We start from the raw sequence: 20,916 nt of genomic DNA on the forward strand, positions 1-20,916 counted from the left end.
TAGGATCATGACTACGCACACGAAGGCAAACATCATTCTATAGCAGGGCTAGGGCTAGGCTTCAGAAATGGTCATATTATCTAGAGCTTTAAAGCATCGTCGCATGCCCTGGTCACCCCCAAGAGATACTCCTCATTCAATCGCCTGCCAACCAGTTGTACACCAACAGGAGCACCCTTTAAGTTCTCGGGCTCGTATCCCTCCCAGATGTCTGCTTCAATCTGGTTCCGACACTCGTATGGCGGTTTAACATCGTCGACCACTGAGACCTGGGTAACCGGGACAGTGATCGCGCAGTAGTCCAGCACGTTCCACAGGCTGGTGTAGTTGTCATATGTGAATTTGTACTTCTCGCACGCCGGCCACGGGGTACACGGCATTAGCAGGGCATCGATCTCGCGGCCTGTGCCAGTCTTACTCTCTGTCGCTGCCCACGCCTGTAAGACCCGCCTCGCGTATTCAGTTCGCTTAACCTGAGCTTTCCACAGATCGGACACCGTAGCTGGGCTTTTGTCGTTGCTTTTGACCGTTTCCTCAAGCATTTCCATGCCGCGAGGCCAGGGCTCTTCTGTTTTGGCGAGGGTATTGCTCACTGCATCTGCTGCGGCGGAGCGGTACAGCGCGTGTTTGAGGGTATCCGTATACAGAGGATCATCACTAGAACACCAGTTAGTTTGATTCCTCTCTGCTCTGGTGGCTGTATCTACATGCGAAACTCCACAAGCATATGGCCTGCCGCTTCCAGGGCCGCTTTCGCTTGATGCAAAGCCCGGGTGACGGGGGGCAGAGGCTTGACAATCCCGTCGTCCAGAAGAAGTCCAAAGCAGAGTTTTCTCGGTATCTGTACCTCTCTGTAAGGGATAGGCAGACAGACTGGATCAACGGCCATCCACGGCTGGCTTGCCAGAACTGCCCTCGTCCACATCTCAATCGCGGCCAGGGACTTTGCCATGGGACCAACCACATTGCGAACTGCCTCCTGGCCCTCCATCCCGTCTCGGGTTCCAGCGATGGGAAAGCGACCAGAGGACGGCTTCAGGGTGTACAGGCCACAGAAGGATGCTGGGATTCGGACGGAGCCTCCTACATCTGTTCCCACGCCGAGTGGAGATCCCCGTAGAGCCAGCAACGCGCTCTCCCCGCCTGAGGAGCCACCGCTGGAGAGAAATGTATTATATGGGTTTGAAGTGTAACCGTATATGGAATTGTACGTCTAGAAGCTGTTCAGCGTCACGCCATATTATGTATGGATTCTGTGGAACTTACCTCGCCGGCCATCATGGCTGTTGGAACGTTGGTCTTGCAGAATAACACCGCACCACATTCCCTCATGATCCTTGTAATTGCTGCATCTTCTCCGTGTTTCGTGGGACTATTTGCGAACGCCGTATAACCAATTGTCGCGTCAGTTCCTTCAACTGGGAAGCAATCCTTTAGGGAGACTGGCAGGCCATGCAGAGGGCCGCGAGGCACACCCGTGGCGGCATACTCAGCATCAATCTGTGCAGCAGCAGCAAGAGCCGACTGGAAAATAACTTCGCTGAGGCAGTTGATAAGCTGCTGCGCAATGGCCGCTCGCTTGCAAAATGCCAGAGTTACTTCATATGAGGTGTATTCCCGGCGGACGAGTTTCTGCACCAGCTCGACTGCGTCAGTCGCCGTTATATCCAGTTCTCGAGTCGTAAGAATACCGCATTGGGATGGCACTGCCCGAACATCAACTTGGGTGTCTTGAAATTGAGGCAATGACAGCTGCCATTCTGGTGGGATGGCCCTATCGCGACTTGCGCGCTTGGTCTGTGCAATCTCCTCCCACTGCATACTGAAGACAAAATATGCGAGCAGAGATCCTTAGACTACAAGCTCCTTAGACTACAAGAGAGCTGTCTCCAAAAGAGGGGATGAAACTTTGACCAAATCATTTATCAACGGCTTCCCCGACAATGATAGGGTTTCCCGACGGCTACCGATAGTGATGATATGCCATTTGATTGACACATGGGACTTATTTGACCGACTTCTCAGTACCCAGGGAAGGCAGTGACAACCAAATATACACATCCTTTTATCATTTAATGTTTGCTGTGTGAATGTCTACCTCCACTGATCAACCCGACATGGCCTCCAAAGTCAAGGCTGGCTCGTCTGACCCTGCAAAACCAGAGCACGGCGATGTCTCAAATGGAGAGATAGAAATCAGTGAACACATTATCTTTGAGCGAAAGATAGCATTGATCAATGGTGAGATTGACAAGCTGGGATTTGGCAAGTACCAACTCTGCATCTGGATGTTGTGCGGAATGGGGTACTTCATCGACTTGGCCTTGGTGCAGGGCGTTGCTCTGATGGCCACTGCTGTATTGTGAGTTACGCACTGCATTTGACAAATCTCAGTGGCTCATTCTCACAGCCAGGAAATGAATGTCCCGTCGGAGAAACAGGGCTTGATCTACACCTGCTCAAACGCAGGCCTCGCGTACGCACCCCTTCCACTATCCAGGAACTCGTTCTTGGGCTGACAGACGCAGCGTTGGAGCGTTTGGATTCGGTATAATCACAGACATCATCGGGCGTAAATGGGCATTCCAGCTGACATGTCTCATCACCGCGGTATTCGCCATGCTCATGGCCGCAAGCAAACAAAACTACGGCGCGATCTGCGCAATCTACTTTCTGTCCTGTGTTGGCCTAGGGGGGAATGTCCCCATTGATGCCACAATTGCACTTGAGTTTCTGCCCAAGAACCGTCGCTATCTGGTCGCGTTGCTGAATATATGGCAGCCGATTGGCGTAGTCATTGCGTGCGCCATCGCGTATGGCACCGTCGCAAAGTACCGATGTGCCGTGGATCTACCTGCGTGCGCGTTTGTCGACGAGGGCGAGGCCTGCTGCACAATGTCAAGCAATATGGGATGGCGATACTTGGTGATTATCATTGGAGCCATGGCTCTTTTCATCTTCTCCGCGCGATATCTCCTCTTCAGCTTCTACGAGTCGCCCAAGTTCCTTGTCAGCCAGGGCCGGGACCAAAATGCCATCGACGTCCTGCGCAAGATTGCCAAATTCAACAAGGCTGAGGCGCCCACATTGACGATCGAAGACCTGCGCCAGGTTGAAGTCGCGCCGGGCCTGAGAGAGCAGCCACAACAGGAACAGACTGGCTCCGCTCGTTCACCGACCAACATTGTCACGGACATGATCAGGAGGCTGGGCTTCCTGCGCGGTCTCTTCCTCAGCAAGCTTCAATTGTTCAGCTTTGTTCTCCTCAGCCTTGCTTATATGGGCAACTACTGGTCCTTCACCTTGGCCGGGTACTTCCTCCCGATTGTGCTGCTCAACAACAATGTCGACAGCGGCGCCCACGATGTCACCGAAACATACCGCCAGTACGTCTACATCTACCTGCCCGGTGTGCTAGGAGCTGTTGCGGCCCTGTTCTCTATTCAAGTCCCCCTGCTTGGCCGAAAGTGGTCGCTCGTCATCTCAGCGGCCCTGCAAGGTCTGTCGATGGCCATGTACACCCAAGTCAAGAATACCGCAGGTTACGTCGGCCTGAATGCTCTCGAGTATATAATGCAAAGCGTAAGTCAGGAAATCGGTGGAAGGACACGTTGTATCTAGTTGCTAACCCGTTGCAGTATTTCAATGCCGTGTTGTACTCGGCCGCGCCTGAGATGTTTGACACGACGTATCGTGCGAGCGCAAGCGGCCTTCTCTCCTGCTTTGGCCGAATTGCTGGAATTGTCGCCCCGATTGCTGGGCAGAAATACATATCTGAGGGCGCGGCGGGCGTTCTTTGGCTTGGTGCTGGTGGCATCTGGCTCGCTGCGTTTTTGCTGTGCTTCCTCCCTATTGAGATGAGGAATAAGCAGATGAACTAATTCGCTTTATCTCATGCTTTAATGTATGGAGACCTTGTCCAAAGCTACCGCTGATTTGTGGTCTTCCGGCCAACACTCGCCGACATTTCCTACATATAATCGAATATCATATCAGCTCCTGAATATATTCTACATGATGTAAACCATTTAGCCTTTAAGAAGTAGATATCAATGTCCAGTACTTGACCATAGCTTGTAAAGAACAGGAATTTCATATGCCTCCATTCTCGGACTATCCTCCGATATATTACCGTGACTGTATGCCATATGGTTTGCAGGCTTACAGGTAGGCGGTTCCCAACAAGGACAAATAGAGGAACATCTTCCACTTTACGCATATCTTCCATAGTTTAGGGAACCCGATAACGCGTCGGCAATGCCGATGCTGTCAGCCCCCAACTTGATGGACCGGGGCCCATCGGCAGTCCCGATGGAGAAGACTCGATAGCAGTGGAGCATCACAGAGACCATTGAGGGGAACATGGGGTAATATTATCCATGCTATTTAGCTATTTAGCCATTGCATTTTGGTACCATTGGATTTCACGTTCACTTTCAATCGCGCAAGAAACACAATGGCCGCCTCTACTCCAGACGCAGACAACAGCGACGATGGGGCCATCGCAGCCAAAGTGAATGGCTTCCACATCACAGAGCCCCAGTTTCCCTCAACCACCACTGCAGCCCTCCAAGTCGAGCGGCACGACTACACCGACCTCGCCCCGACAGCTCGCAAGCGCGCCCATGCCATGGAAGGCTTCGACGAGATCTCCACAGACATCGTCGACTACATCGTTCGCTGCACGCACCGCATCTGGGACGAGCGCGATATCGGCCTAATCTACACCCACTACACCCACAATTGTGTACTCTATGGGACGATGGGGACGATCTACGACCGCGAGGCCGTCGTCCGAGATACGATCCAGCGGCTCGTCTCCCTCCCCGAGCGCCGGGGAATGGCGACCCAGGTACTCTGGAACGGAAATGACAAGGATGGATTCTATACCTCGCACCTTGTAACGGGCGCCGGCAGGCACTCACAGAATGGCCATTTTGGTGCTGCCACTGGCAAGACCTTTATGTCGCGCACGATCGCGGACTGCATGATCTACCGTAATCGCATCTACCGCGAGTGGGTGGTTGCTGATACCATGGCCATAATCAAGCAGCTGGGTCTGGACCCAAATGTCTTTGCTGAGGAGGCTGCGAGGGGGCTCTTTGACAAGGGCCTGGAGTCAATCGATATCGGCGAGAACAGGCGTCTCATCGGCCAGCAGATGCCCGAATGGAAGGCGGATACGTCGATTGCAAACAACGAGGTCGAAAGAGAAACTCTTGAATGGCTGCACGACATGTGGAACTGCCGAATGTTTGGCCGGGTCGAGAAACACTACGCTCCCAACGCGCAGTACCACGGACCCAAGATGACAGAGCTCTATGGACCGGCTGCTGCCTTGCACCAGCATCTAGCCCTCCTCGGTTCCATCCCAGATGCTGCGTACATGCCTCAGCATATCTGCTCCAACCCCTGCGAGGAGGGTGGAGTGAAGGTCGCTGTGCGCTGGGTGATGGAAGGCCACCATTTGGGATATGGAATTCTGAGTGAATTGGGAAAGCCAACAGGCTTGAGACTGCAGGTTATGGGGATCACGCACTATCATTACAAGAATGGCCGGGTTGTTGACGAGTGGAATGTGTACGATGAGCTGTCGCTGTTGACGCAGATTAAGCTGGGCCAGATGGTCGAGGAAGCGAAGCACAAGTAGAGTAGCTTAGCAGAATAACATATGCTTTAACTTCTGATCCTAACATTATCACTTGCCAGTTCCAATTGGAAGTCAAGTAGTGGACTCGAGATGTATCGTGTAGAACTAGACATCACGGTACATGGCAACAGCATGATATATAAAGAAGGACAGATTTAAATGAACAAATGAACAGCAAGACAAGAAAGCATTAAATTATTCTACCGGACAAACCGGTCTGCAAAGTCTGCGCCCAATCCCACCTGCTCATAATGCGCCCTCGCTGCCTGTAGCTTGCTAAAGACGTCTTCAATCCCTAAAGCCACTCCATCGACATCAACATAAATGTAGGCCCCCGTTACATGGAATAAGGTGACCATCTCGTCTACCCCCTCCGGCACCTCGAGTGTATGGATATCGCCAGGCGGTTCGAATGCATAACCACCTTCGTCGGCCCACCAATCGTGTTCTAGATAATGCCAGCGCCCTCGCAGGACTGTTGCATGTACAGGGCCCGTGTGTCTGTGCCTCGACAGGATGCCACTCTTGCGGACGCGCAGGATATTGACAAAGTAGCCGTGCGAGACATTGAAACACAGCGGCCGGAACCAGACGTCTTTGGCTTGCGGGACCCAGAGGCGCTCGTCGCATTCGAGATTGAGAACGCCAGAGACCACGAGATCCTCGGGGACTGAGGGGAGTTTCGCACCCCTGTATGCAGCCTTGGAGAGGTCGCCTTTTTCCATTGCGCTGGAGTTCTGTCAGCTACTCGGCGGAAGGAGATGGGGATTTGCTCCGTACCTGGAATGAAATGTGAAATCTATTTGCTTGAATGAATAATTCCGCGTCCATTATTCGGCGTTTATACGAAGCACTCGCCGCATATCACGGTCCCCCGCCGGCGAACCCGATGTGCTTCTTGGAGGCGTCGGCTTCTCCGTCGGCGCAAACGGCGAGGGGTTTGGAAGGAATGCATCTGATTTAAGACTACGACCTACTATTTGATAAGGCTCAGTTGATATCTCCCACTATTCGCGTGCGTTCATCCGGTCACAATGTCAACAGACGAGTTTGTTGCGAGTTCTCATATTCTGCACCGGTCCTTCTCCGAACGGCCGGCCAAGATTGTCGCTGGCGATGGCATCAACCTCGTCTTAGAAAACGGAAAAACAGTGATTGACGCCAGCTGCGGGCCATCGGTTTCCTGCCTTGGTCATACACAGCCTGAGATAACAGATGCAATTATCAATCACCTGAAAAATGACATTGCCTACGTTTACTCGGGCTCGCCGTACACCAACGGTGCAGCAGAAGAACTCGGGGATATACTGTTATCACACAAGCCTGGGGGTCTGTCAAAGGCGATATTCGTTAACTCTGGCAGCGAAGCAACCGACGCAGCCCTTAAGCTGGCCATACAGTATTGGCATGAACTCGGACAGCCTCAACGGACACACTTTATTTCCAGGAAGCAGAGTTACCATGGAAACACCATTGGTGCACTCTGTGTGTCGGGCCATGACTCTAGGAGGGAGTTCTACCAGTCCTTTATGTCTCAGAACGTTTCCTTCCTCGACCCCTGTTACGCGTACCGGATGAAGCGGAAAGGCGAGTCAGACAGCGATTTTACTGAACGACTTGCCTCCCAATTCGAAAATGAGATCCTGCGAATAGGCCCTGATCGCGTTGCTGGATTTGTAGCTGAGACTGTCAGCGGCACTACACTGGGATGCCTGCCCCCGGTACCGGGATATTTCAAAGCCATCCGTGATATCTGCGACAAGTACGGCGTCCTATTGATACTGGACGAAATCATTTGTGGCATGGGCAAAACGGGTACAATGCACGCATGGGAGCAGGAAAGGATCTCTGGTCCTGATATTCAGACGATTGGAAAAGCCCTCGGAGCTGGCTTCGTCCCTCTTTCTGGCGTATTGTTACATCAAAGAATTTTTGATGCGCTATCTGCCGGTTCGAAGAAGCTGGCACACGGCCATACGTTTCAGGTAATCACCCCTATTAACAGTATTGGCTACAGTCTCTAATAACGAATTGCTATACTAGGCTCACCCCCTTGCCTGTGCCGCTGCGGTTGCAGCTCAGAAGATCATCAAGCGAGATAATCTAATTGAGAGAGTGGCACGGATGGGTGACAAGCTAGAATTACTTCTGAGGAAGGAAATCGAACCCCTTCCTCTTGTTGGGGATATCCGTGGCCGTGGCCTCTTCTGGGCCATCGAATTCGTCCAGGACAAACAATTAAAGACGCCTTTCTCTCCTAAAGTTGACTTTTGCGGTCAGGTTGTGCGGCAGTCTCTTGAGCTGGGATTGAACGTTCTTGGTAACCTGGGTGTCACTGGTGAATATCAGGTTGACCATGTCCTTGTTTGCCCGCCATATATCGTCACAGACCATGAGTTGGAAAACATCGTCCATCTGCTAAAGACTGCTATAGTGAAGACGAGCCAGCCTTTCCTTCGGTCGGCACATACAAACGGGCAAGCAAATGGGCAGACAAACGGCACGACTAAGTATTAGTATTTATATTCATTCAATAATCCAGTCTAAGTCATCACCCACAGACCAGCGATTGGATAAGTTAAATCATATTGATATCTGGGAATCCATCCTTGTGAATCATCATACCTGTTTGATAAAGTCATTGGGCTTATCCCGCATTCTGCTGTAGGAGCTCGCAGAGCTGGTAGGGAACTGGGCATGCAAAGCACACAGTGCGCTGGTTACGCTGAATGGCTCGCTTCAACTAAATGGATTGATAGACGCTATATCTCTTGAAGTATGTTGTAACAGTCCAGTGTCACAGTTCCAGTAGAGAGAACAGTGGTGGTGAAATGTGTAGCGTATACACGAAGGAAACACAAGCACAAATATCATACCGGTTCAGGCTACACACCGAAAAAGGAGAGTACAAAAATCAACCCTCCAGAAACACAGGAAATCAACACCACGTTCGCTGGCTGTAAGAGCCTCAAGTACCGGGATCTGCCTTTCCTGCTCGCAAGCAGCTCTATTGGAAATGAAACAAGTACAGTGGCCCATAGCCCAATAAGCGGAGTTATACACCCCAGTCCTAGGGCAGTTGCAGCCAACACCGGCGTGGTACCAAGCCCATAGACCAGGGCCAATAACAGTAATCCGAGTTCACAGAGCAGAATATACGCAGTCCCTGCTCCCATTACAGTTGTATAGCGGTAGTAGTTGTGGTCTGGATTCAGCGTCGAGCGATTGACCGTTGGAGGCATGTTTGGTATCCCGATCATTGTGGGTGCGCTATTGGATATATTATCGGTTGGAGCTGTACCCACATTTGAGGAAACACCAGCCTGATTGTCTGCCAAAACAAGACGTTTATTAAAATCTGATTGAGTGACAATGGATGTGCCATGGGGAACATAACGCGGGAGGGTTGATTTACCTGGGTAAAAAGACTCAAGTATAGCGATCAGAGGAAGGGCAAGAAGAATAACGGGCATGACCTGCCCAAAGCTCCATTTATTAGTGCTCACGTCGTCAAAGAGTCCTAGAAAATCGGGATCTGGGTCAAAAATATGTATAGCCCTTAGCAAGCTCCACAAGCCAATGAGGAAACTGGCAAGTAGCCAGAATACCTAGGATGTATTAATATGTATACCTGCGATGGCTTAAAGACTCACCTCAAAGAACATTGAGGAAAAATGGTCGGCAAAGAGGCGCAATGATAGGAATAATGCCAATGCTGGATAATATAGAGCATTCCCTGTAAAGCGCGGCAGCCCTCTCCGGCGTGTCTTGCACCGATATAACATCCACAGCTGGCGGCGCAAGCCTTCGCTTATACGTGTCCTCGTCTTGACGAGCAGGTCAGACAGAGGCTTATGAAGCTTGATGGCTCGGATTATAAACCCTAGCCCAGCCAGTAAAACTAGTACGACCATGGACAAAAGTGTGCCAAAAGGGTATGCGGGGGGCAGGGTGGAAAACCAGCAGATGGCATACTCGCTCGGCCGTGGACTATCGTCGCTGGAGTGGATATCAAATTCAAAGTCAAGAGTCCAATCATACCGTCCAGTGGGAACAATGGCAGTAATCAGCATAATGATAAGTACCAACATCAGAGCTAGTCTCCACTGACGTTCAGACTTTCGATTGTGGAGATAGTTCCTCAAAAGGGTCAGGCATGAAAGATGTGTAAGACTTGAGAACCAGGCGAGACGACCTATGACCAGCCAGTGGTAGCACGAAAGGCCACAGCGAAGCTGCGCATAGCCACTGATAAGTATGCCAATACCGGTGGCGAGCTGGAGATCGCTCATCGCAAGGATGCACTGTCACCATTAGACTCTGCTTCAAGTTCCCAAAGAACACAACGAACCCTTGTTAGTGCTGTATTGAGATAGACCCAGCGTGAATTGACTGAGCTCTTGACTGTATGAAACGCTCTAAATGGCCTCCTGATGTACCGGTGAATCATAAGATCAACAGGGTTTGGTTGAAAGCGCAGGGCACGAGGAGAGCCAGCATTGCTCTCGTCACGAAATGGGTCCAAGTGGGGTTGGTAGACGAGGACATAGTGAACAATAATCAGGATGACAGCAATCGCAGCTGCTGCAACATATCCAACAACGACCTGGGATGGCTTTCATTAGGACGAAGCCAGAATGGATGCGGAGTCTCACCCCAGTCCCGGTTATATCAGAATCGACTTCAATTTTGGTGGGCTGCCGTGAGCAGTCATAACTACAATGCTCGGGTATTTTTCACGGTGTAACTGGACATCGGGATGTCAGTCTTGTAGGGATCCTCCTTCTTAAGCTTGATTGAGTGAGAGAGTGGCCTGCGAGGCTGAAGCCTTGTGCGGGGCGCGTCGTGTTATATGCACCGCCCGACTATGATCAGCGGGCCAAGAACACTAATTAGTCTGTATTAGGTATTAACGTAAATCCCGGGCGGAAGGTAGTTTTTACACCTGTATTAATATATTTCTTAATCTTAACTTTTAATAATTATCATGCCATAAAAAGCGCGTTAAATAAATTAAAATTTAGTTAAGTAAGAGGGCCGGATTAAATATATAATTTAAGATCTTAAAAATAAAAGATTTTAAAAAATTATATTTATAGTATATACCTATAATATTTATCTAAATATACTCTAAAGAAGACTTAATAACTAATATTTTTAAATAAAACTTTATAATTATTAATATAGATTATTCCTATATTAAGAAAAGATTTTAATAGACTAGATAGTATTACTAGATATTTATAAAATAATTTTAAGACTTTTATATATTTATAAGATAGCTTAATTTATTCTAGATAAATCCTTAATCCTATCCTAATTAATTAGAAAGAATTAGATTAGACATGCATATGGGTTGGGTTGGGCCGGGTTGAGGCCTCAGGCGCCCCAACCCGCAGCGGGTTCGGGGATCTGATTGGTCAGCCCAAACCCTCATAGGTTTGGGCCGGGTTAGGGCGGGTTCTACCCAGAATTTCTAAGCTAGACTTAATTCGGATATGATTATTAGTATACTATCTCTTTTAAAAAGGGATTAATTATAGGTTTAGGACTGGGTTATACACCCTATAAACCCAAACCCTTCCTAAAAATAGAATTTTTAGAAAATATTAAAATTTTTATATAAAAATCTATATAGAACTAAAAAAATAGATAATTTAAATATTAAAAAATAAGGTCTAGAAAGGTGGTTAGTGGTTACTAGGGGTTCTATATCAAAATATATATTTTGAAATAAGTTGCCAAGATATTTTTAAAAGCCTTAATAAGTCCACTATTATACAATATTTTAGGTTCTAATTAAAAGAAATAGAATATTTAAATATTGATTTAATAGAATATATATTAAATTTCTAGAAAATATCTAATTCTAGCCGGATGACGTTATTCTGGAGTTAGTGGGTTAAACCCAAACCCACACGGGTTTTCCCAAACGGGTAAAAACCCGCTGCGGGTTCTAGCTTAGTCATCCCACCCCGGACCTACCTGGATTCGGGCCGGGTCGGGTATAGGATTTCAGGGCGGGTTGTGCATGTCTAAATTAGATAATAGAATTTATTAAGAGATACTCTAAAATTAAAACTAGATTTATTTAAAAAATTAATTATTTAAGAGTACTTTATAAAGATCCTAAGATAATTTACCTATTTTTTAATAAAATATAAAGAGTTAAAGTTAAATATAGTATATTAGATAAAAATATCTATAACTTTAATAAAACTAGCTTTATTATAGATCTAATTATAATAATAAAGATAATATTTTAAATAGAAATACTAGGTAAGCTATAGCTTATATAGTTAGAGAATTAAGAGTAAATTATAACTATTAAATATATTAATTTAAGTAGGTGGTTGATTCTGTTAATAATTGTTGAACTTATAGGATGGATGGTCATATAAGTCACATGACTGATAGTCAGAGGGCTTATATTAATATTATTATTCAGTAATAAGATAAGAAAAGAATAAGAATAATAGATATAGATCAGAAATAAAAGAATGACTTGAGCTCCTTTTTTAATTAACCAGGAGATTAAAGCTATATTTATAGCTTATTATCTTCCTCCTAGATCTTTCTAAATTATAAATCAATATTAATTGATTTATAAGATAGATTAATCTAGTTCTTTTCATGATATCAATGACTTTTAGTGAATTTGTCAGATAGAGGTATCCAGACCTTATAATGATTCATAGATTTTTATACTGTATAATTTTTATACAGTATTACTGAGTCATCCAATAATAATTATTTTTAAAGAAAAATATTATATTAAGAATTAGTTTAAAGAACTATCTATTTTACCTGTATAAAGAATTAAAGTTAGTAATAATAAATAAATAATAGATATTATTAGATTTTACTAGCTTTAAAAATACTTTATTCTAGCTATATAAAGATAGTAGAGGGGGGGATATATACTTCTTATTTTAGATAGTTATAGAAGCTATCTAACTCCTACTTTTAATTTTATATATAAGAATAATTATATTATTTTTATTTATATATCTCTTTATTTATCTTATCTTCTGTAATCTCTTGATATTGGCTGCTTTAGTTTTTTAAAAAAGATATATAGATTTATAATTAAGAATAAGATATATTATAAATCTAATTATATTAATAAATATAATTTCTTAAAGATATACCTGGAAGTCTATAAGAAGATCTTTATAATAGAGAATATTTAAAATAGATTTAGAATAACTAAATTACTTTTTTTCTTATCTACTGTAGTATTAGATAAGTTATAGTTAAAGTTATTAATTTTTATATCTTTCTTAAGTAGAGAGACTATTTTAATTTTTTTTTTTTAATTTTATATATCTTATATAGTCTGCTAAGTATAATAGAAAGTTTTATTAATTAAAAATTTTTTAAAAAAAGGCTCTAAAAGTCTACTAATCCTCTCTAAGTAGGTACTAGATAAATTTATAAAGAAGTATAAAATAGCTATATATAATATTAGATTATTAGTATAGAAGAATACAGATCTTTATAAATTTATAATAGATAATATAGTAAAAAAAAGTTATTTAAAATATTTAATAGCTTCTATAGATAGTCTTTTATTTATAAAAGTTAGAAACCTTATTTTATTAAAAAATAATAAAGTTTAAGTTAGTAAAAGGATATTAAGCTCTACTACTCTTCTAATTTTAGAGAGATATAACCGTGCTTTACTAAAGTATATAAATTATAGAATATAAAGTTATAAGAGAATAAGCTATTATATTTCTAATTATCTTTAGTTTAAAGAATTTAATTAAGAATTAATAAAGTTATTTAAATCGAAAGTTTATATAGCAATAGGCGGGTGCAAAAACTATCTTCCGCCCGGGATGTATCTACCGCCCGGGATTTACGTTACCTAGTTGTCTGATTAACTAATGCTGGTCCCAGACGGCCTGTAACAGCCGAGCTCTTCATAATGTCAGCAGGCGCTCGTCTTACCCTGATAACAAATAGAGCGCCGAGTGTTGCCAGGGGCTGCAACTAGTGGTACACGGCCTATGATTATCAACAGTTGTAACTACATTTTGTTCGGATAATTGATTACACAGATCTATATATGTTGGATTGGCAAGACATTTCATCCAGCTCTTTTCTCACGTATGAGTTCGCGGCAAGACTTGTCATTGAGGCCAGTTTGTCCATCTCTGACTAGGACATTTCTATAACTGCCAGGTATCCATCTGCGAGAATCCCTCCCCAGTGAACAAGCTCTCCCACTGAGCCCACTCATCCGCATCGGCGTCAAAGGAGAGTAGGTTAGAAAGGTCAGACGAAGGAACGCCCTCGCAGTCCATAACAGGACCTCGACCTACCCAGCGAGTATAATTCGCGTTATTCAAGCCCGTTTCTACTCTCTGAACGGACGGAGGCACCTCGTCAACGGCCTGATAGCGCAGGAAATCATCGATGTAATCCGGGGCTGGTGGTTCTGGGCTCCCTTGGGCCTTGACTGCCTCGCGGTGCTCTTCCCACGCCTCGAGCAACCACTTCCGCAGCGCATCGTACAAGGCTCCCGCGCCTGGTTTGAACATCTCCGCGTATTTCGATACCACCACCCCCATAAGCCTCCACAGAGAGTCGACCTCTGGTCCTGCCCTGCGGTCCCGGGCTTCGATGAGCACGTAGAGGAGCGCATTCCAGAGCATCATAGTGCCCATCTGCCACATGTACTTGTCAAGACTGGGAGTGCTCCGTGCCAGGTCCATGTACTCTAGAAGTTTCTTTGCGTTGGTGAAGACAACAGCCCGCTCCTCTTCCGGGACCTTGAGGCCACGGTTGGCGTATATCCGCGGGTGGTGAGCGTACAGCCTGATCTTGCAAAGTGTCGACCTACTCATAAGCAGTATCAAGGTGTGGAGGGTGCTAGTTGGATCGCAGTACCTCAGATACTTGGTCTCTATAGAATCCTCGAGTTCTTTGATCATCTCCGTCTTCTTGGACTGTGGAACGGCGGGGTTGGCCAATGTCTCCCAATGGACGTCTGCATGCAGTGGCTCCGAGAATTTCCGTATAAAGGCCAGAATATCACATCTGAGGAGGCAAAGCACATTCGCAGTGATAGCATTGCGCTCTGTAGGCAGCTCGCTGTCGTCAGGGCTGAGGTCCTCGTCCTCAACGTTCAAGGGGCGCTGGACGTCACTATCGAAAAGGTCCAACGACGGCTGCATGCTCAGGGCGAAGGAAACACGAAAATCTGCTCCCAGGATATGCCACCAGAGACGTCTCCTCATTTCAGATGCAAAGGGAGATAGTCCCAGATACGTGCCATCTCGATGTAGGCCCATTTTACGCGCAAGTCGCACCGCAGCTCCCGTCAAGAGAAACAAGGAATCTGACCGGCATCCCGGACCTATAGCCATCTACTACAGTCAGGAATGCTTAGAGTATTGAAAGTGATGCTTACCAGAAATATGCAGTACGCGCGAAGTGTCGTGACACTTGTGGTATTCAGGAATCCGGCAGCTCGCAGTGCGCGACGTGCCAGACGTTTTTGCCTTGCAAGGATATCTGGCTTGCATTCACCCATGACCTCGAGGCACTCACCTTCCTCTAGGGAGGCAACGCTGGCAAGATAGAACGAGAAGATGAGTGCTTGCAGGTCACTGGGAACATCGCCGGGTTGCTCGATGGCAGACTTCAGCGACAACCAAAACGTGGGAAGGTGGAGGATTTTGGCAAAAGGATCGACTCGATCGACAAACACGTCCCATAACTTCAGCAGAATATTGTATGCTGGGTGCATGTTTTCTAATGGGGGATTGGTGTCTGGGCCACGGCCATCAGTGGAAAGACCAGGAAAGATGCCAGACTCGTCGTCTGCCTCATCCTGAGTCCGCCCGTGCTCATTTTCATTTGGATAAAGATACTGTCGATGGTCAGCAGAGATCTCTTCATACTGGGGAGAGACGAAAATACTTGTGACTCCAGATTTGGCCAAAGATCACTAGAGAGTCAGTAATCGCCAGCGGGGCTAGAAGGAGGCCGCTCACCTGTCAACGTATCTGGATGAGCCTTCTCTAAGGATGAGTCTTGGCTTTTGCAGTGGATTGCAGGGCTCCTGGCGAGTTCTTGTTTCTCTCGTGGGGAATGCTGGCTGAGAGGGCGCGTCCGAGTCCGAGTCGCCCTCGGCGTCAAACGGTTCAATCTTGACACCGTGAAACTTGAGCAGCTCTTCGTATCGCCTGACTTTTGCATGCAGACCTTCTTTAGGAGCCTTTGTTCTCTTGCGTTTGCCGCGCGTGGGAGGGACGAAAGCACACTGATGGCCGCCCTTGACGCAGCTGGCGCAGGGGTCGCGCCGGTCGCATTTGACCTTGCGCTGGCGGCAGAGGAGGCAGGAATATTCTTTCTCTCTCTCGGCCATGTTTACTTCGTTTCTTCGGTGGTGATTCAGTATTTTCGGGGCAATCGTCTCGGGGTAAATGTGTTTTTTTGTCGTTGGTCCGAGTTGCCACCAGTTCGGGGCTCGGAGGGAGAAAAATGGACCTGCGAGCGCCGAGATATTTATTACTTATATCACCATATAACTATAACTAGGTTAAAGAATTGCCATCAAAACCCCAAGATTTGGTTACGACTGTGCATTTATTTCATCATGGCGTCAAAGAAATCAAATATGGAGAGTGTCGATATATATCCCAGCACCCAAAAGCGCATTATCATCATGGTAGCGCTCTATCTGGCCATCTTCTTGATCAACCTGGTACGCTGCCTTTTTCCTTCAAAGACAACGCTTACACGAGCAGGACCAAAATATCATCTCGACAGCGATCCCCAGAATGACAGACGAGTTCCACTCCCTGGACGACATTGGCTGGTATGGAACAGCCTACCTGCTCACGGCGTGCAGTTTTCAGCTGCTGATGGGCAAAGTATACAAGGTCTATCCAACCAAACCTGTTTTCCTCACCGGCATCCTGCTCTTCGAGATCGGGTCGACTATCTGCGGCGCAGCACCGTCATCAGTTGTCTTCATTATCGGCCGGGCCATTGCAGGCCTGGGGGCGTCGGGGCTGATGTCTGGCGGCATGGTCATCATGGTCCATACCATCCCCCTGCAGCAGCGGCCAATATACCAAGGCATGTTCGGCGCTGTCTTTGCGCTAGGGTCCATAGTTGGCCCACTGCTAGGGGGGACATTCACAGATAAACTGACCTGGCGGTGGTGCTTCTACATCAACCTCCCAGTGGGCGCGGTGTCCATCATCGTCGCTGTCCTCGTTTTGCGTCTGCCTAACCAGAGGCTGGACGACAGAGCAGCCGGGTGGATGGGCACGTTGAAGCAGCTGGACCCAATTGGGAATCTCGTTTTTCTCCCAGGAATTGTGTGCCTCGTCCTGGCTCTGCAGTGGGGGGGCACCGAGTATGCCTGGGCCAACGCCCGCATTATCGTCCTGCTCGTACTCTGCGGCGTGCTCTGCTTGATCTTCATGGGCATCCAGTATTGGAAACAGGACGAGGCCACCGTTCCTCCTCGGCTCGTCAAGCAGCGCAGCGTTGCAGCAGCAACCTGGTTCTCCTTCTTCAACGGCTCGGGCTTGACGGTCCTGCTCTACTACCTCCCCATCTGGTTCCAGGCCATCAAGAACGTCAGTGCTGTTGATTCTGGAATCAGGTTGCTTCCTTTTCTCCTCGCGGCCGTCGTCGGCTCAATAGGCGCGGGCGCCATCGTCTCCAGAGTAGGGTACTGCAATCCATTCTTCATCCTGAGCACAATTATGGCGCCAACTGGAGTCGGTCTCATTTCGACATTTACGCCAAATACAGGCCATGCAGAGTGGATTGGATACCAGGTCCTGGCTGGCTTGGGATTCGGACTCGGCATACAGCAGCCAATGCTGGTCGTCCAGACCATTCTCGACAGATCAGACATTGCAACTGGGACCGCCATCATAATGTTCTTCCGCTTCCTGGGCCCGTCCATCCTGCTGCCCGTCGCTCAGAACATCTTCCTAAACAAGCTTGTTGCACAGCTCACGAGCCAGCCTGGCATCGACCCCGGCAGCGTGACTGGTGCCGGTGCCACCAATCTCAGGGCCCTTGCGTCTGGCGACAAACTGGATGCGTTGCTTTCTGATTACAACGACGCCTTGGTGGACGTGTTTTACATGGTGGCAGCGACCTGTGCTGTCTCCGTCTTCGGTGCCCTTCTAGTGGAATGGCGCAGCGTCAAAGCAAAGGCCGTGAAACCGGAGACGGAGGGAACTGGCATGACTTCAGATACCAAACAATCCGCTTGATTCTGCCGAGGAAGTGTGTGGTCAAAGAACACTGTCATGTAGTGAGAGGCTTGAAGCAATAGTACAGAAACCCCCCTGGTTCCACTCTGTAGAAAGCATCAACAGGCTACACTCCTAGTTACCTAAAACAGGCTGTCACATACTTGTTACTGCAGGCCATACATTCACGCTGCATCCGGGAAGGCCCGATATGCATGTCCCTAATTTACTGCTGATCTCGTCCTCTCTCAGCCCTAACCGCAGATAACTGGGTCGTACTGCGGGAGCCCCTCGCAACCTGTTTGCTGATTTGAAATATATAACTATATCTCGGCGGGGCTGCGCTAGGGATAGACGATGCAGTCGCCAGTAACATGTCTAACCCAGCTCGATGAACGTCAGGTGGTCGGCTGCTGGCGTCTTGCAGGCGTCAATCTCTTTTAAAGAGGACAAGGTCGGGTACCTATGGAGTATCCATCTCTCCTACCCAGTTGCTGACTGGTTCCCCTGTTCTCTCTAGGTCCTGTATGTACTTGCTCCTTGCGGGAGATAACACCATTCGACGTTTCCAAACAACCTCGCAACAATCTACAGAGATGCACAATGCCCCATCTAGCCAAACGAGCTCCCTGCCCTATCCAACATGACTCACGTACATTGAAGCTAACAAACTGTGCGGGGCTCACACCATCGTCGTCCTGGACAAGTCACACCGCAGGCACCTGGCCAATGTGTATATGGTAACTGTTTCGTCGATGAGAATGGAGTGCCTTAGGTGAAGGTTAGGGGCATCGCCTGCGCCGACATTGCATCTTTTGTCTTTGAATTCCGCCTTACTGAACATCTGGAGGGCAATTGATTCCACTCTGTCTCTCCCATGGTCCCACGGTGATCTGTGACAGTCTGCAATTCAGAAATGATGCCCCGAACCTGGGTTATATAAAGTCGCAATCATTACCCCCTGTTGGTGGAAGTCAAGCAAAGAATCTTTCAAAACACATCACTCTTCTACAAATTCAAACATCAAGATGATCGAGGTATCCACCGAACTTGGCAATGGTGTTATCACACACCCCTCTGCTAAGAACGACAACCCATCGACTTGCTCCACGGCCAACAATGCACCCTGGCAGCCGCTGAACACTCCGCATTCTGCTGGTCTTGATATCGCGACTACCGCCATCTTTGAAGGCCAGGTGGACATTACCGACCCTACCACCCTGGCCAAGGTAACCCAAGAGTACACTGGTGCTACTGTTGACTACAGCCGAGTGTCCGAGAAGGAAAGGAGTGCTGCCCTGGCTGGTCTTGTCCGCCATGTCGCTGTCGAGCAGGACTGGCTGGCTGGCTGGGCATGTCTGTCCAAAGCAGCACCGAACTGCGGCCTCTGGGCTCGCCTGATTGAGGACGTCTCCGTGTCAGTTGATGTTTACCGGCGTGTCAAGCCGAGCGATACGGCTCGGCCAGTGGTCGAGGACTTGACCATTGAGGTCGTCGCCCATCCAGACCCCCACTCGTTGAATCAAATTGGACCAAAGAGCCTTGGTGGCCACGAGTGGAAATCCGACAAAGCCTTTGACCAGGTTAAGAGCACATGGACGAGCTCTGGATTCGGCGCTGTTGCCCCATGCACCCTGTTCGGATGGGCTGGGCTATTCAGAAAGGTGGTCAAGCCTGAGGACATTTCCCAGATGATTAGCATGCAGCTGCTGGGCACCGTCGACTATGATTTCGACAAGAATGAGGACCACAAGCCCGGTATGAGTAGGTCTGGCGCCGTTGCAGGCCGCAACTGCATCAAGCGTGGGTCTAAACTGCAGGGTGGCGCCATGGTTGCCCTGCTCAATCACGATCTCCAGCACTGCGTTCGCGAGTTTCAATTGAGTTGGGCACGCGAAGGTCTTGGTGCCACCATTGCCGGTCCATCCAATATCTCGCCAAAAGACTGGACCATGGCTCTGAGCGGTGACTGCGCAGCTTTGACTCCCTATGGCTACATACCGGAAGCAGACTATGATCCCAGCCAGTCTGGCCAGTTTACATCTGTCCTTGTGGCCAACATTCACGATGTCTTGTATGATCACGGAGCCTCCAACATGATGTCCGGCATGATGTACACTGCTGGCGCCGGAGTGGCGAAAGAAGATATAGCGGTGGCCTATTCAGTTGGAATGCTGGATGCCATTGCCCGCCGCATTCGTGATCTGCCTGCTGGGATTGACCTCCTGTTTGGTGATTCTGTCTACATGATTACCTTTAGCTGGGCCCCCTTCAACACCCGATATCGGACCTGGGAACGTTTCATCAAATACACCAGACTCTTGCAAGCGTCCTCTTCCCCGGAGGCGTCCCGAATCCTGGCCCTTTCCCGCCGAGGAAAAGTCCTAGCCGTCGATGATAACGACCTTGAAAAGATCCGCGTTCGCGACTCATGGACAGCAGCCATGGACAACTCGTCCCCTTCGAGACTGACATCCCGAATCACCCAGGTGTATACTTTAACACCTCCTTCCGTTGTCTTCGATAAACATGGAATGAGCCCGTCCGGACTGTGCTCGAGATGTGCCCCTCTGTACCACGCATGTATTGGCACAGAAAACCAAATCCATGCCATCTCCGGAATGCCTCAGACAGTACTCGAACGAGACTCGGTCAATATTGCGGCCGGTATACGCCGCGTGGCAACTCTCGCCGCCGGAGACGGTCATTCTACTGAGGACAACTGCTGCCAGGAGTGTGCCTGTAAGCTCGGTGCGTGGGCTGACAAATTCGCGTACAAGGTCCTTGTCGCCATGATGGCTAGTGAACCTGGTTCTAGCCCACAGGACTGGATGTTGGAGAATTACCTGGTGATTTGTGCGACACTATGGCCAGTCTCCGTCATCACCATCCTCAGTGCCTTTGACCTCGTCGTGAATGCCAAGTTCGAGCTAGGTGCTATGGGAGAGCGCCATGCTGTGGATTGTTAGGCGATATTAGACATCGCATTATACGTCCAGTAGGCTGAGATATGGATTTGTTTAGGATAAT

At 48.2% G+C, this 20,916-nt stretch overlaps 9 protein-coding genes across 9 annotated transcripts; 5 read left to right on the forward strand and 4 right to left on the reverse strand.

Moving 5' to 3' along the window:
• Window positions 1-80: 80 nt before the first annotated feature.
• APUU_60015A (uncharacterized protein) lies at window positions 81-1,821 on the reverse strand (the record flags this gene model as incomplete). The annotated part of the gene is made up of 3 exons (XM_041706812.1): window positions 81-657; window positions 708-1,213; window positions 1,267-1,821. 3 exons carry the CDS (start codon window positions 1,819-1,821, stop codon window positions 81-83), a joined length of 1,638 nt encoding a protein of 545 aa, XP_041559161.1.
• A 296-nt stretch (window positions 1,822-2,117) lies between these two features.
• APUU_60016S (uncharacterized protein) lies at window positions 2,118-3,881 on the forward strand (the record flags this gene model as incomplete). The annotated part of the gene is made up of 4 exons (XM_041706813.1): window positions 2,118-2,362; window positions 2,411-2,476; window positions 2,529-3,582; window positions 3,639-3,881. The coding sequence occupies 4 exons, from the start codon at window positions 2,118-2,120 to the stop codon at window positions 3,879-3,881; spliced, it is 1,608 nt and encodes a 535-aa protein (XP_041559162.1).
• Window positions 3,882-4,456: 575 nt separating this feature from the next.
• APUU_60017S (uncharacterized protein) lies at window positions 4,457-5,650 on the forward strand (the record flags this gene model as incomplete). Its single annotated transcript, XM_041706814.1, has 1 exon — window positions 4,457-5,650. One exon carries the CDS (start codon window positions 4,457-4,459, stop codon window positions 5,648-5,650), a length of 1,194 nt encoding a protein of 397 aa, XP_041559163.1.
• Window positions 5,651-5,850: 200 nt separating this feature from the next.
• On the reverse strand, window positions 5,851-6,375 carry APUU_60018A (2,4'-dihydroxyacetophenone dioxygenase family protein; the record flags this gene model as incomplete). The annotated part of the gene is made up of 1 exon (XM_041706815.1): window positions 5,851-6,375. One exon carries the CDS (start codon window positions 6,373-6,375, stop codon window positions 5,851-5,853), a length of 525 nt encoding a protein of 174 aa, XP_041559164.1.
• A 309-nt stretch (window positions 6,376-6,684) lies between these two features.
• On the forward strand, window positions 6,685-8,167 carry APUU_60019S (putative secondary metabolism biosynthetic enzyme; the record flags this gene model as incomplete). The annotated part of the gene is made up of 2 exons (XM_041706816.1): window positions 6,685-7,635; window positions 7,694-8,167. 2 exons carry the CDS (start codon window positions 6,685-6,687, stop codon window positions 8,165-8,167), a joined length of 1,425 nt encoding a protein of 474 aa, XP_041559165.1.
• A 368-nt stretch (window positions 8,168-8,535) lies between these two features.
• Window positions 8,536-10,100, reverse strand: APUU_60020A (uncharacterized protein; the record flags this gene model as incomplete). Its single annotated transcript, XM_041706819.1, has 4 exons — window positions 8,536-8,981; window positions 9,066-9,258; window positions 9,304-9,954; window positions 10,002-10,100. The coding sequence occupies 4 exons, from the start codon at window positions 10,098-10,100 to the stop codon at window positions 8,536-8,538; spliced, it is 1,389 nt and encodes a 462-aa protein (XP_041559166.1).
• Window positions 10,101-13,827: 3,727 nt separating this feature from the next.
• On the reverse strand, window positions 13,828-16,031 carry APUU_60021A (putative C6 transcription factor; the record flags this gene model as incomplete). Its single annotated transcript, XM_041706820.1, has 4 exons — window positions 13,828-15,027; window positions 15,072-15,533; window positions 15,584-15,611; window positions 15,658-16,031. The coding sequence occupies 4 exons, from the start codon at window positions 16,029-16,031 to the stop codon at window positions 13,828-13,830; spliced, it is 2,064 nt and encodes a 687-aa protein (XP_041559167.1).
• Window positions 16,032-16,262: 231 nt separating this feature from the next.
• Window positions 16,263-17,907, forward strand: APUU_60022S (MDR family MFS transporter; the record flags this gene model as incomplete). Its single annotated transcript, XM_041706821.1, has 2 exons — window positions 16,263-16,370; window positions 16,414-17,907. 2 exons carry the CDS (start codon window positions 16,263-16,265, stop codon window positions 17,905-17,907), a joined length of 1,602 nt encoding a protein of 533 aa, XP_041559168.1.
• A 1,007-nt stretch (window positions 17,908-18,914) lies between these two features.
• Window positions 18,915-20,855, forward strand: APUU_60023S (uncharacterized protein; the record flags this gene model as incomplete). The annotated part of the gene is made up of 1 exon (XM_041706822.1): window positions 18,915-20,855. The coding sequence occupies one exon, from the start codon at window positions 18,915-18,917 to the stop codon at window positions 20,853-20,855; it is 1,941 nt and encodes a 646-aa protein (XP_041559169.1).
• Window positions 20,856-20,916: the final 61 nt, after the last annotated feature.

The sequence above is a fragment of the Aspergillus puulaauensis genome, chromosome 6 (genome assembly GCF_016861865.1).
Source record: "Aspergillus puulaauensis MK2 DNA, chromosome 6, nearly complete sequence".
Classification (NCBI taxonomy): Eukaryota; Fungi; Ascomycota; class Eurotiomycetes; order Eurotiales; family Aspergillaceae; genus Aspergillus; species Aspergillus puulaauensis.